Source organism: Limulus polyphemus, unplaced genomic scaffold (assembly GCF_000517525.1).
Source record: "Limulus polyphemus unplaced genomic scaffold, Limulus_polyphemus-2.1.2 Scaffold5714, whole genome shotgun sequence".
Classification (NCBI taxonomy): Eukaryota; Metazoa; Arthropoda; class Merostomata; order Xiphosura; family Limulidae; genus Limulus; species Limulus polyphemus.
The window spans coordinates 33,137-49,004 of record NW_013671324.1 but is presented as its reverse complement, the minus strand read 5'-3'; the positions used below and the strand labels follow the sequence as shown (position 1 = coordinate 49,004).

General features: G+C 31.0%; 1 protein-coding gene across 3 annotated transcripts in view; it reads right to left on the bottom strand.

Annotated features, from left to right (window-relative positions):
* Window positions 1-660: 660 nt before the first annotated feature.
* The window catches only part of LOC106472900, a 43,837-nt gene continuing 28,629 nt past the window's right edge, over window positions 661-15,868 (bottom strand). For all 3 annotated transcript variants that reach the window (XM_013933569.2, XM_022401445.1, XM_013933570.2), the window contains 4 exons: window positions 9,938-10,105; window positions 6,453-6,638; window positions 4,858-4,938; window positions 661-3,038 (listed from right to left, as the gene is read on the bottom strand). In XM_013933569.2, the coding sequence (XP_013789023.1) occupies window positions 2,853-3,038; window positions 4,858-4,938; window positions 6,453-6,638; window positions 9,938-10,105 (621 nt within the window). In that variant the 3' untranslated portion in view covers window positions 661-2,852. The remainder of the gene's footprint in view (window positions 3,039-4,857; window positions 4,939-6,452; window positions 6,639-9,937; window positions 10,106-15,868) is intronic.

Genomic DNA, 15,868 nt, shown 5'->3' with positions numbered 1-15,868 from the left:
TTCCAAAGTACTCTGTGGGCCTACAACGTTCTCTACGTATTCCACATACAACGGTTGTAGCTAAAAGGTTTCAAAGTAGCCCATAGGCCTACAATGTTCTCTACGTATTCCACATACAACGGTTGTTGCTAAAAGGTTTCAAACCAGCCCATAGGCCTACAATGTTCTCTACGTATTCCACATACAACGGTTGTTGCTAAAAGGTTTCAAACCAGCCCATAGGCCTACAATGTTCTCTACGTATTTGTTAAATACAACGGTTGTTGCTAAAAGGTTTCAAAGTAGCCCATAGGCCTACAATGTTCTCTACGTATTTGTTAAATACAAAGTGATATTACTGTTTATCTAGTTATCAAACAGAATAAAGTAATAACAGTAATCACGAGTTAAAATAAACATAGTACAACAGGGAGGGAAGTTTACTAACTGGAGTTTTGGTATACATCAACACAGTTGTATTTTGTGTAGTTAGATGGCTACTATGAGTTTTGATAAACTTAATAAAAGCTATCCTAGGGATGAACCTATGTTCTTAAGTCTTCAACTTTGAAATATAATCAGTCTAAATTATCTAATTTTTCAAATTTATACAAAAGTTACCACATTTATATTTAAATCTTAAATTCTTGAATAAAAAAAAGACAAGTCAGTAAAACTAAATTTGAAGAAAAACAAAAACAAAACATTTATTGGAACCACTGAATAATTACAAGTACTACAGCATGAAGAACAAACAAAACTACATAGTTATATGCCTTAAACCTCACGACAACCAGAAAAAAAAATTAATTAAAGTACTCTCCCAGTGTACAAGGTCTGTTGGTTGATATGCCTTAATTCAATGACTTGTACCTAAAAATATAACTTATGAAAACAAGTTTAATAAACTCAGAAAAAAATGTGCAATCACCCAAAGCTTTGAAAGTCCTTTTTCTTCGTACACTGTGAATGAATACATTATATGCAATGACCCTTACTTTTCTTTTTTTGGACTCTGGAAGTCCTATAAAATTTCAAATAGTTTTATTAATACGAATGCACTTTTCAAACCATGGACAGCTTATTAGCTTCTTTAATTAATTAATGTATAAAAAGCTACTTTTTTGTTTCTCACACCAAGTTTTGTGTACTTTAAATTGCATTTCCCATAATCACGTAAGAAAGTGTCATTTTAACAACTTAAGGTTCGATGCAATCACAAAAATAAATCTTATTATGAAATCTTATGCAAGACAATGCATGGAAGGAATAACTTCCAAATCATAAAACAATCAGTATTCTTTATGTATCAAAATGAAAATCCATCTCGTATCCTAAAATGATAGTAATGCCAATAAAAACTTTTTTTTTCTCTTTTAAAAATAGTCTAATAAAATAATGGTTTATAATTATTTTATACTTCAATTTCAAAACCAAAACTGATATTAACCACTTTATAAGTTTTTTTGTAAGAACAGAGAAACAAAGTAGGCTTCTTTAGACTGTGTTACTACACAGAATACCAGCACACCAAATCACAACATAAACACACTCTCAACAAGCTAACGCACAAGATCCATATTTGTCTGACAAAAGCAATGATGCTGTTAATATTAATGAGCATAGTTACAAGATCACAAAGTTAAGAGAAAAAAAAAATAGTTCATTCAGTTTGGTTTCAAAAACTTTCTCTGTAATAAAACAAAACAGGTTCAGCTTATCTTACTTATATGGATTGAGTTTTCTGCTACCACAAGACTTTAAAACTAGGAGGAAAAAAAAACCGAGTTTGCAGAAGATAAGGCAAAGAAAAATGATCAAACTTCGCTTTAACATTTAAGTATACAACTTATTAGCAAGGATAAAGAAATATTTTATATAACTAATCCAAAGTCGGAAGAAAATTTTGTCAGAGTACAACTGAAAACATACACAATTCAGGTACAAGTATTTATATGTTAAAACAGCAAGAAATAAATTTAAAATTCTGTACAGGACAAAAATACTCTATTATGTTCTAAATCAAAGGTTGTATAAAATACATGTCTGAGACAGGTTAATAACCAAAGACTTAAATGCAACTAGTATCAATCTTACAAAATGAGGTTGAGTGGTTACACGTGACAATAAACTGTTGTCGGCAAGATATAATAATTCAGCAGATAGTTAAAGAGAGTCGTTAAAACAAGCTGAAATGTTCGTGGAAAAACACTAATTCATAAAATATAGAAACACGCATACAAACAATGAATCTGATGAAATGGAACAAACACACTAGACGACTGAAAGATTAAAACTGATAGAGTGATCGACTAAGAAAGGTTTCCATGTAGACATACCACTCGACTACGCGTCATTTGAAGTGCAACTAACTCCACACGAGTGAAGAATTATTAGTATACACGTGTACAAAACAAAAGAATTTCGCTAATCTATCAAACAAACCTCAGGTTAGTTAAAGTGAATTCTGAGTTAAGTAGTTATCACATGGAAATCTTTCTATAAGTTTAGAATGTCTTTCATTTACAATTTATTTGAATCATGAATGTACTATATGATGTGGTGATACAATGAAATGTGTGCTAAACTTAGACACAGAGGTCAAAAGAATTCAAAGAAACAAAATATGTCAACAAATAAAAAGGGCACCTAAAAGGAACATATATTGCAGATGGTTTTAAAACAATGAACAGGGTACGTTAATAAAATGTAGCGACATACATATGATCAGATTTATTGTTAACATACCATCGTACTATGTTAAAAAGAATCCTGCATTTCTAATACACTCAATGACAATGGTTTAAAACTTTATGTTTATCATTCTGTTTAGAAACACAAACACCAATAACGGGACAACTTGCTTTACACACTTAAGTGTTTGAGCTCACAAATGCGATGTCTGCCTTCAGGCTTTCAAACCCACAAGCTGATAGTGAGGGGGGTGATTCAATGTCCAGTACACCCACAGTGTTTAAGGAATCAGAGCTGAACCACACCAAGTTTGGTGAAGTCTTTGTTTTTCCAGGTTCTGCTTCTGGTGTCACTAACTCATTACCCTGTTAAGAACATAAAACAAGTATTAATAGTGCTTTTAGATGAAAGATGTCAAAAGTACCAAAAACTATATCCAAATTTGGTACCAACTTATCATATATCCAATTACTGTAAGGAAAACTATTAAGCTGGATGATCTTTATGGCTCTCTGTTTACACCCCACTGTCCCAAACACCCCTGAGAGTACCCCTTTATTAAAATTTGTATGAGAATTGGTTTAGTATGATGAGTTAGTCTGCATTCAGTGGTTAAACATGTAATAAGCTAACAACTGATCATTCCTTTTTTTAATTAATACAGTTGTTTAACCACACCAACAATAGCCCCTCTTCTCAGCTTGCTGGGCATCATAATGAAGTGGTTCTTGACAAAAAGTAATTGTAGACCAGTGGTTTACACTTAGTAAACAGTCCACAATGTCAATAATGAAACACAGTAATGTTTTAAATAGATCCAGTAAAAAATGTATGTGAAAAAAAAATCACCCTTTAATGACATTTTGGAAAAATTCATGGAAAATAAATACTAGTAGAAAAAAGTACAAGACATTAAAAAAAAGTAGATTATCCTTCCCCCCAAAACAATTATGGAGTGGTAGTGCTGCATCAATTACAAAAAATATCCATAAAACCTAAATCCCATATTAAACAATACTTGCCATCAGCGTTTCTTCACTGTAAAATTAAAAAAGAATTGGTTTCTTTTTCGAAATATTTAACACTAAACTAATCATCCATTAGTTTTAATCAAGAATAGAAAATGGTTTCTTCAACAAACCAGATACTCCTTCATATGTAATTCCTGATAATTACTACATTCTAAACAAAACAAATGTTAAAACGACGTATTCAGAAGCACAATTTTCTGCAGCTGTAAAACACATTTATACATTTGTGGTACATTTTAATTAATTAAATGCTGTAAAACAGTTTTTAAGTTTGTTAACGTATAAGTTACTTTGAACTTTTCCATATCTCTCAGTTTTCTGTAGATATATAAATGTTAAGTTTCTATATGTTAATATAAAAATGTCTTATTTTCTAATTCTTATTTCTCCTCAACTTTCAATGCCATGGAGACATTTTTTGTCTGGCTAATAGAACTGGTAAATAAGCCAAACTCAGCCAGAGTAGCTTATTTTTTATTAAACATTTCCTTTCCTTTCTTTCTATTCTAATCTTTATAAGCAAGAATGTAAAAAAGGTTTTATTTAATTAGCTATACTAATGGTCAAGTTGAGTTTTATTCTGATAAGGAATTAGCATTATTACACATAATGATTACTGGATTGCTCCCAATTTTTTTCATCTTCAATTTTAATTTTAATCTTTTCACCCAAGAAAAACAGCTATAACACTAACAATTGTGCTGAATTACATTAAGCCACAGGTGATACCTTATTGACATATTTGGACACAGTATGGACATTAACTAATACAGTAAAAAATACAAATATCAGACCACACAATCACGTGGTTACTTAATAAAATCTGTTTGACTATTATGAACATCAGCTATATACACCTTTAACTCAAACAGATCACAGACTAAATGTAGCAGAAGTTACCATGTACTACCCCACATATCAGTATTAGAACAACCAGACTGATGGTTGAATTACTAAGATTGGTACTTTTAAGTGGCCCTGATAATAACACAACTAGTAGCCAGTGTTATGATAAAGTTTGTAATTTTACTAACACTGATCAGAAATTATAAAACACAATTTCACTTTAACAAGAATCTCAGGGAAGATCCTAGAAATAATATATACATTTATGAAAAAAATATCACCAGCAATTATGAAAAAGTACACATGCCTTGACAGTTGAGTAGCAGCTGCGAAGATGTGATGATGGATGTTGAAATGCCTTCCATAACAAGTTCACCAGAGCAGCATTCTACATACATAAGTAAGGGTTAAATGTTATAATAAGTTTTTCATGGGTTTTATTTCAAGGTTTAAACATAGCTTCAAGATTTCATGTTGTTTTTTTTATGTTAAAAATATTACAATACAATGATCACCCAAACACATTACGCTTTGCTTCTTTCCGGCAAGATGCAGTGGAACTCACCAACATCTGAGCCTTCCGTTGCTTTACCAGCATACCATATTCTCTCACCCAAAAAAGTGTTACACTGAACCAATGAAAAAGTATCAGAAAGAACTCGGGCAGACTTGTTCTTCTACCATTCTTCAAGTTCAAATGAAAAACTCGGAAGAAAATGTCTTATGTGGAAAGTTTTAAGATAAACATGCACAAGTATTTTATGTAAAAGAACAGTAAGGAAATCACTGAAATAGCTGAAAATTCAGTTTTAAAAAGTTAGTGGTAACATCTTGAATTATTGTACTGACAGAAATTTTCAGAGGAAGGGCTACTAAAGACAACCAGCAAGTTTGTTTAAGTCTCCACGTTAATTAAAACTCAAACAAGGTATCATTAATAAACAGTTTTTTTTATATGAAACTTTCAGTATGAGAAGAGGTAGACTTCTTTCATTTTACTAAAGGGGGGCACGGAATGCACTGATTTTACCCCGTTTTATTAAAACTTAAGTTATCAATTTATATCTCAAGCAGACGTCCACTCTAGCATGAAGGTAATGTGCCAAAACAGTCTGAAGTTGTTTTTTTTTTTAATGAATGATGATTAGGCCTTTGCCAAGACCACAAAATTTCTATGCATATGAACATACATGTAGTTTATGGAGACAACCAAACCAGGAATCAATCCTTTCGCAGGGATAACACAGTCCTGATAGCTATTGACTGGAAGAAATAACATAATTAATGGCCACACCCAAACTGATGATTTACTGGACAGTGAAGCATTCTAACCAAATTGAAGCCCAGTCATCACATAAAAATGGAGAAACAGTAGGGGAAATACCCAATCTTTAACAAGAACCAACCCAGATTTCTCCCTCTTTGCATTTTTGTAAAATAAATGCCTTTTTGTCCACAACTGATACAAGTTGGAAAAAACTGTTAAACAAATTCTTGTTTCATCTTATTTAAGTCTTCCTTTTGCTGATAAAAAAATGAATACTCTAAAACAGATACTATCTGCCTATCTTCATTTATTATCTTACAGCTAGTCTTTGATGCTTCTGTTAATATGTTAATACAGGAAGAAACATAACTTGGCAACAAGATTCTCAACCTGCCATACAATTCTCACGGAAACCTTTATAAAACCAATGAGCTTAGTAAAATTTAGTAAAAGGTTGAAAACGGAAAGAATAACTAATGCTCTAGTTTTAATAACTGTATTGAAGCAGATATCTTGATCTTGATTCTTGCAAATTGGCAGTCAAATGGCCTCTTAAGAACATCTATGCCAAGGCTATAATTGTGAATCAGTTTCTACTTACAGGACTAGCAAGTTATAAACAAAAAACTGTTTACCTCTTTTCCAGGAAGTGGCACGTCTTTTCTGGCCTGCAAGTCTTCAATCATTTCATTGCTAAGGTAACCATCTTTCAAAAGCTGGTAAGCTGGACCATTTGCAGGTATGTTAAACCTCCCACACAACACATGTGGTTGCTGGATTCCTTTCATTGCACTAAAGGCTTCTCTTGCCAAACATGAAACCTGCGAGACAAATGTAATTCAACTGTAACATTCTCCTTCCGAGTTTACAGAAATAAATCACAACATCTAAATCACACTTCTAAATACCGATTATTCTACAACCTGAACACTCATGTATTACAGTGTTCAAACCAGAGTAATCGTATTGCTTTTTAATATCACACACACATGGCACTTTGTTCACGATAACATTTCAGTTGTTTTTTACCTAAATATGTTAGTTAGAGAAACAGTTAAATTGTATTTAGGTTTTACTTTTAGTTAGTAATGCATTATTTCTATTTTAAAATTCATAATTGAAAAGTTTAATAATATTCTAAATATTTTCTAATGTAATTGTCACTCCCCAAAAGTAACATTACCACGCGAGTACAAAAAACGATTTTGCCTGAGGCTAAAATATCTCTGCCGAACATACTGCTCTATCATTTGCAAGCACCCATAGTCAACGGTAATAAAATAGTTTTTATACTCAACATGAAAATCACCTTGCAAGTAAAATATTCAAAGCCTGAGTGCAAGTAACTACATTAAATAACAAATTTTTATTAGAAATAGCAGAAAAAAAATCAAAATTAAATGTTTAATTTTTTAAACTAAATACTTTTAGGAAAGTTCTTGTCAAATTTCAAACAATTTTATCCACTACTTTTATTTTCGGAAAGAAATATAATGAGAATGACATTAGGTCCTACAAATTGTAGGATCAAATAGTCATAGGGATATTATGGAAATGTTAATCTAAGGAGCATCGATGCTATAAGCAAGTTTCATTCTGTAAAACATTGACAATCTCAGAAGTAAATAATTGATCAAGTTTCAAGGGCCAGTTTCCAAATTTACCTCTACTTTATAGACAACATACACTAACATAAATCTATCATATTGGCTACAGTCTTCTTAAATCCTAGTTCACAAAGTTAATGTTCTTTTCCTTATGAGTTGACTTGCTGTACATACTCTGGATGTAATGTTTTCTTTAAATACTTCATTACTCTTGTTTGATGTGTACAATCAACATTAAGTTTTTACCTGTTTAATTTCACATTTCATTATTTTATTTTACCAATTAAAGTCTGAACCATACAAGTAAATTCCAGTTTTCCAAAACACCCGATCACATTTATGTTTAGGTTTAACACTTTCAGTACGGGGTCAGTCAATGTGACGACCTCGTAACCATTTTGTGTTTGTTATAGTTTTCATGCTTTAAATTTTAAATTAGTAAGCGAACGTTAATGAAATTTGGCAGATTATCAGTAAACATTACAATGCTTTCATATGCAAAATATCTAATTTTTTTTATTTAAGTCATAAGGTTTGTAAAGCAATGTTTCTCTCATGCCTCTTTTTTTTCTTTTCATATCTTGCCTATCTATCATGCAAAGTAATATTCATTTTAAGATTAAAAATACTTTTATGCATCAGAAAATTTTGAAATTTCATATGGAAATCTTTATAATGTCCGGATATTTATCAAACATTTCTTAAGAAAAAACTTTATATTTTATCTGTTATTTTCAGTAATTAATCTCTGTACAGGTTTGGTAGATTTGAACGATCTCGCAACCACCATAAAAAATTAGGAAATAAATAGAAATTATAATATGAAAACATAAATGTTTAGACAAAATAGCTTAAATCTCATAACATTATAGATTTATATATATTTATTATATTGTCCTTTCACCCATGCCTGACTAACAATATAGAAGTTACAATGATGCCACTCATGTTATCGTATCAGATAACGTAAAACTGACCTTTGGTCTGTACAAAGTAACTTGTCGTTGCTGTGTTTTAGTTGACTAGTATTTTGAAAAATACAGTCACATTTCAATTATTATACATTATATATGTATATAGATTATTGCTATTTTGAAACAAGTTCTTAAACATATTTTTTCTAAAACACAGAACAGTAAATAAGAAGTAAAGCAAACAATTATCTCTTCTAGTTATGATCTTTGTACTCGGTTGCTGCTTGACATAGGTTGCTAAGCCTTTAAAAATTTTGCACGTGGAGGATATGAAACAATATTTTTTAAGGTTTTATATATATATATATACATCTGAATAACTACGTCAATACCATAGAATCCAACAATAATTTATCAATATTAGTAACTAAGACGTATTTTACTCTTAAAAAATATTAAGTTTCGAGCAGACTAAAGACACATCCTACATCATTGAAATCTTGGTTCAAAAGAAAGAAATGGTGCTAGCCACATTAGAAAGGCTGAGAAAACCACTAGGGGGACATTTTGAGCTTCTGTTTGGTTATTCATGTCATATATAGAAGTAAGTGTATATAAGGGAGCATTTCCAAAAATGGAAAGAGGTGGGTGGGGTGCCACTGTGTTTATTACATGAGCAATATCTTAGCAAATAGAAAAGATAAGACCTTTTTTTTTATTCTAGCTTGTCAATATGTGCAATTTGAGTTTCTAATTCGTATGAAACTGTAGACTTAGTATTTTGACTTCACAAACATCTAATTTGAACCAGTGCTGCATTCAATATACCAAGCGAAATTGAGTAATGTACAGTTCTAAAATTTGAATTATAATCTACAGTTTGATACCAAAATTATTGACATAAATTCACGAAATAGTAGTTCAATAAAATTTGGAATGCGAGTCAACAAATGAGATGACATGGCCTTTCAACTGTGACCCGTCTCGAAAGGGTTAAATATATATTTGACATTAAGACATTATATATATATATATATATATATATATACACACACACATATATATATATTAAAAAAGTTCGCTTGCATTCTAGTATATTAGCTAAAATTGGAACACACACACACACACACACACATATATATTTAAATAATATATAAGTTAATATATATTAATATATCAGTTAATATTCTGATATTATGTTAAGTTTTTTTTATATGTACATGAAGTTAAAGTATGACTCCCAAATTATTTGATATGAATGTTCACCCTGAGTTACACTTTAATTTGTAAACAAAATGTACAGTTGTAGAAAATTTATACATAAAAACTGGCATGGTAAGCTAAGGATAATTTGTTGTACTTATAAACACTAGAAACTTGTCTACTAACAGAGCTTTTTATTTACACACAAAACTTCTTCATTTCTGATTATCTTTAAGATAACACATTATTTTAGATATCTTAAACCTTACAACATTTATTCACTTATATCTTACCTCAAACAATTGAGATTTCATAAAAACTACAAATGCAGAACATATTTTTTGTATTCTTATAAATAAACATTCTTCCTGTAGCACCAATATAAAAAAATCTTACATGTAAAGTGTGCGTACTGACATCTGTTTCTGGGAAGGATACATTGGTTACAGTGAGTTTCTGACCACAAGCAGATGACAGATGCGTAAAAAGGATTGAACCACTGGTATCCAATAAGCTTAGGAAGGCTTCTTTGTCAGATGGCTCAAGAGGTGAAAGATTAACTTCCTGGAAAAATTAAAAGAGTATTTATTTAACTAAAAAGGCACGCTGCACGAACTATACAAGTATATATATTAAAGTAAAAATTAAAAAAAACCAGAAGATTTTTTATTTTAGAGATAATAAGTACACTAATACAAACACCACCATAATCCCTCATACCAAGTAGATCATTAGCTGCTTCTAAGACAGGAAAAGTTACTTTCTTGAACCCTGACTTTATATGCACATTGAAGTTGTGTCTCATGGGACACTTGTGGTTAAACTTCAAGTATATTGTAATGTTAAAAACTTTACAGGTTTGGTTTTATCAGAATATTTACCTTTCTAGAAATTTCAATGTCCAGCTGTGACTTGATTTTAGAGTGTGATAATTTCAAACAAGATCACACAGCCCATAAAGTTACTAATGTACATTTTCTATTCCAAACTTTGACTTATAAATTGACTAGGCAGTCGGGCAAAGAGAGAAACTTTTATTTCTGAATTTAAGATTAATTTATGCTTTCTCTTTCATTCCCCCATAAAGCAACCATTAAACTACTGTAATTAAAAGATTCTACAGATCTTATGGGTGTCTTTCATTCTTTTTATTTTGCATTTGTTTGGTGCCATACTTACTCATTTACAGATGTAAAACTTCTGTAGAAAGTTTTAGTCTGAGAAAATGTAGTTTTCACCTGGGTATGGTCACATACTTTCCAATAAAACACTTTTTTTTTTTGGAAGACAAGAGAAACAAGTGACCAAAACAGCTTACAAAAGTCTAAATAATAAAACTATAATGATTATTTTTTATTTGCATAAAACAATTGGTTGAAAAAAAACAAAAAACTATTACCAGAGTAATTGACAGCTGTGGAATGTGAGATTAATGATAAAGAGAAATTCAAGTGTAGACCAATAATAACTTGACTAGAACATGTTCTTTAGCACTTGGATGGGCTGCATTTCATTCAATCAACATTCATGTGCAATCTTAAAAGAGGAGAGAATACTATACTACTGATTTTCATGAACAATTATAAAGGGCATTACTATGTCTGTCATATCCCATCCAGCCTGGTATTGAGCAAAATACCTCAATGGCACTGAATATAGAAGATGTTGTGTGGTTGACATATTATAACTTATTCTCTTTTGCTTTCACTCATGGGTTCTTAGAATTATAAAGAAACCTGCTACAATATTAGTTGATAATGACAGATTTGTCGACCAGTTTCTTCGACAGGAGTGAGAACATTTGTTAGGCATTCAGAACTCTTGAATTCCCATATTTTCATAAGGCACTACTGAAGCATATTTTAAATCCAAGTCTTTATGAAACTATTGTGAACTAATGTGGCTTATTAAATAAATACAGAGTTCATATGTGTATGCACACTAACATTTAATTGTGGGATAAACTCAAATTATATTTCAGTAGTAGAATGATAACATGAGATTGGAATTAGTTTATAGAATCTGAAAAGTTAGATGGAATTCAGCAAATTATGGATAAAATCTGACAAAATGCTGGTGATATTTCAGGAATTTCATTTTTAATTGGTAATGTTGAACAAAATAGTCCAACTGAATTAGTTTTATCATTTAATTTATTTTCTTTTGCAACAAATCCTATAAACAACTGAAGGGTGTAGCCATGGGAACCAAAAGGGGTTCCTCCTACACTAACCTTTTTATTGGTTACATTTCTTAACTTCCTAGCTACACAGGTGCCCACCCTGCCTTGTATTGATGATCTTTTTGGTATATGATGAACTCAATTATTTTTCTTCAGTTTGTTAAATCCTTTCACCCATTACTTCAATACACCTCTTCTATTTTTCACCAAACAAATTTTATTTCTTGACACAAATATTTCCACCCCTGATGGTGGCAATCTCGCAACATCTGTACATTACAAACCGAAAGTTACACACAGCTAATATAATTTTCACTCCAGTCATTTTCCATACATCAAAAGAAACCTTTCCAAATCACAACTCATTAAATTACATAGGCTCTGCAGTAACAACTAAGATTATAACAGCAAATCTATCAACATATTCCACTTTTTTGAAAAAACATGGCTATCCTGCTTCTCTTCTTCACCATACTACAGATCACCTACATAGAAACAAGAAATGTCCAAATTCAGCTTTTCAGAGGTTGCCTAGCTTAAACCATCAGTGATTATAACATCAACACCCTGGACAATTTAAAAATTCCAACAACATGTATCCAACATCTCTTCAACCAACACACCTCTACTTTCACTGATCATCAACACATTCTCCTTACACATACGTTTTACCCATTCAACACCCAAATAACACTTTCACATCATAACACAGGACAATACCATCAGTCAAATCTTCACCAACAAACCTTGAATTTCTTATAAATGAGACACTAACATTAGAGATTTACTCGTCCAAAGTCAACTTTTAGAAGTCCTAAATCACCACATCTTGCAAATAGCCATTTCAACTGTGCATCTAAATGTTTAAGTTACTATATTACTTGTAACAACTGTGACTAAATATGTGTAGGAGAAACCAGCCAGATACTCGTTGAAGGCACACAAGAACACTTACATAGCATCTTGATTAAAGATCAAGATAAACCTGCAGCTTGGCACATCAACAAAGCTGGTCATTCCCTTGAGTACTTTAAAGTACTTGCCTTATAACATGACCCTCAAACACCAATCAAAATAGAAATAATTTTAAAATTGGGTCAAGTCCTTTGGATATTAATGAATGGTTCAGCTTTTTATAATCTTCACTTACTGCCTTTAAAATTATTTGTTATTTCTTTCAGTGTTTTCATATATTTTTAATAATTTTTATTACTTTCTTTTTCTTCAGCTTTGTTATATTATCATTAGGTAATTGTTTAATTTTCGTACTTCTATCTCACATTACATTCTGTTCTTGTGTATTGTTTCCCAGTAGTTTTTCATTAACTGACAGACTTGTTTCTGACTTAAAAAAAAAAGAGTATTTGCTTGAAACATCACCAAGGAAGTAAAATACAACCATAATTTTTAAGGAAATTTATCTCCAAATTCTAATTTCTTTACTTTATAACCTTTACACTTTTATATTTATTCATTTGTAGCAATTAGGCTAATATAGAATATCTTAACAATCACAATAAAACTGTAAAGGTTGTGTAAATATTTTCTGTAGCTTAAGTATGGGAAACAGTCAATTAATTGATCAACGGAGAGGCCATAATGTGGTAATATAGTTTGAACGAAGCAAAGTACTACATTCTAAGAACGTCACATTATCTAACCTATATATAAAAGTCAGCGTGTGTCACATCATGTTACGCTTGAGGAATCATGAAAGCCAAAATGCATTTGTCCAGATAGAACATTTACTGATTACTGTCTGCCCATTATGACTTTAGTGATGGTGGTATGAGGGGGCTGTGAGGGGTGCCATGAAACCTTACAAGTGCAGTGAGTGTTGGTATAATAAGCCTAAAGTAAAAATGTAGTGTGGGATCACCTAGCCTAGAGCCAAGTGCATAAACTTTATCATGAAATTAAAAACATTGATTCATTTTAAAACTTAAATCATTTCTGAATTAAGGTCTTTCTGTTATATAACCAATGTTTTTAATAAAAAACAAACTTCTTTAATCAATGGAGACCTAAATTAAGAGATAAAAAAATATTTTTCCAGCATTGTTGTCTATACATTTCATTTTATACTTTCAGTACATAGACTAACATCAATATTAGGTTAAACTTTTGTTGTTAAGCAAAATAACATAAAAGTCTTTGTGGGAACGTAGTGTTACCAAAATGCACAGGCTTTTCTATGTGGGGGTGGTAATATTTGCCCCATCATTTTCGACAGGCTATATGCTAGTAATTCATAAAATGAGTGTCTTCCAGTTGTATTTAAATCAGCCAAACAAAGCAAGAAAACTTAACTGCACAAAATAAAAGTATGGAGTAACTAGTACACATAACTTGTGTTTAATCAGATCTATAGAAAGTGTGTTTTCAGATACCATCAGTTGAGTACAAAATGTAAGAAATACTGTTGTCCATTTGCTTCATTTAATTTATATTCTTCTGTCATCAGACATTTTGCAGTTTTCAAAAATGACTACATACTTTCTGGATTAAAATGTTTACGCTCAATGTTGCAAAAGCTTGTAATCAACATTCTTTTTTTAATGCTACATTTTGGAATTTTGAGAAAATTTTATTTTTGACTTTAATATCTTATGCTTTTACAATGTTCTTAATCATCTTAAGAACCTATGCCTGCTCTTATATTTTAATTATTATATTTTTTACGTGTGACGATTGCAAAAAGATGTCAACTCTGATAGAGGGTGTATCCCAACTGCTGTGTAAGTCCCATTTTTGCAGATAACTCTCTTTCTAAGGTTAATTTTATCCTCTCCACATTATAGGTTGATCTTTTATTTTATCCGTCTTTGATGTGCAATACTTTTTGTTTACGGCCACATTATCTGAAAAAAACGTTTAAAAATGATGTTCAAGCTAGAGGTGCTGTTGTTACACACTTTCCTTTATATGTAAAAATGTATATAACTATTGTGTAATCTTTACACACACTCTTTCCTTTATATGTCAAAATGTATATAACTGTTGTGTAATCTTTACACACACTCTTTCCTTTATATGTCAAAATGTATATAACTGTTGTGTAATCTTTACACACACTCTTTCCTTTATATGTCAAAATGTATATAACTGTTGTGTAACCTTTACACACACTCTTTCCTTTATATGTCAAAATGTATATAACTGTTGTGTAATCTTTACACACACTCTTTCCTTTATATGTCAAAATGTATATAACTGTTGTGTAATCTTTACACATGCACAACCCAAAATAAACACATTACTCGTTGCGCATTGTTTTAGTGGCAATCAATTAAGTGTATATTTTAAATTGTACTTGCTATACTTCATTACATATAAGTGACTATATATCATAAATAGGATGTTATCTTCAAGTATGAACATAAACAATGCTAAACTGTCTCAGTTTACATACTTAGTTGTCACACCAATCCCAACTAACAACTATATCCTTCAATACTCAGTACAGTGAATATTACAGTGATAAACAAGTATATTACTAATAGTTTGTTAAATAAAAAACTTAAATTTCCAGGTAAGTTACAGCAAGAAACTTGACACATGAGAAATGTTTCAAAATAAACTTTGGTTTTTAATGTTATTTTCTGATCATATCTATTTAATTTTAAATATATTTCTACAGTAATACAGAATTTTTGCAAGCTGTACACTGTATACGGCACGCTTGCATTCAACTGCCAGAGGCAGACCGTGCCACGTACGCCAAATCAGTAGTCAATGCAATGGGTAATTAAATTAGGCAAAATAAAGAAAACTAACTGATATCAAAGAAGTAAATAAGTTACCTAAAAAGCATTTACTGTATACATAACTTCAATGTAGTGTTTGTGTGTATTTTTCTATAAACACATCAAATAATGTACATATGTGGATGCATTTCTATCTCAGAATTCAGTTGTTTCTCAAGGAAAATTTTTCTCTACTTATGAACATAAATGAAATACCAACAGTGGAGATGATTCAGATCTACTTTACAGATACAGTGGAGATGATTCAGATCTACTTTACAGATACAGAAGAGATGATTCAGATCTACCATACAGATACAGTGGAGATGATTCAGATCTACCATACAGATACAGTGGAATGATTCAGATCTACATACAGATACAGTGGAGATGATTCAG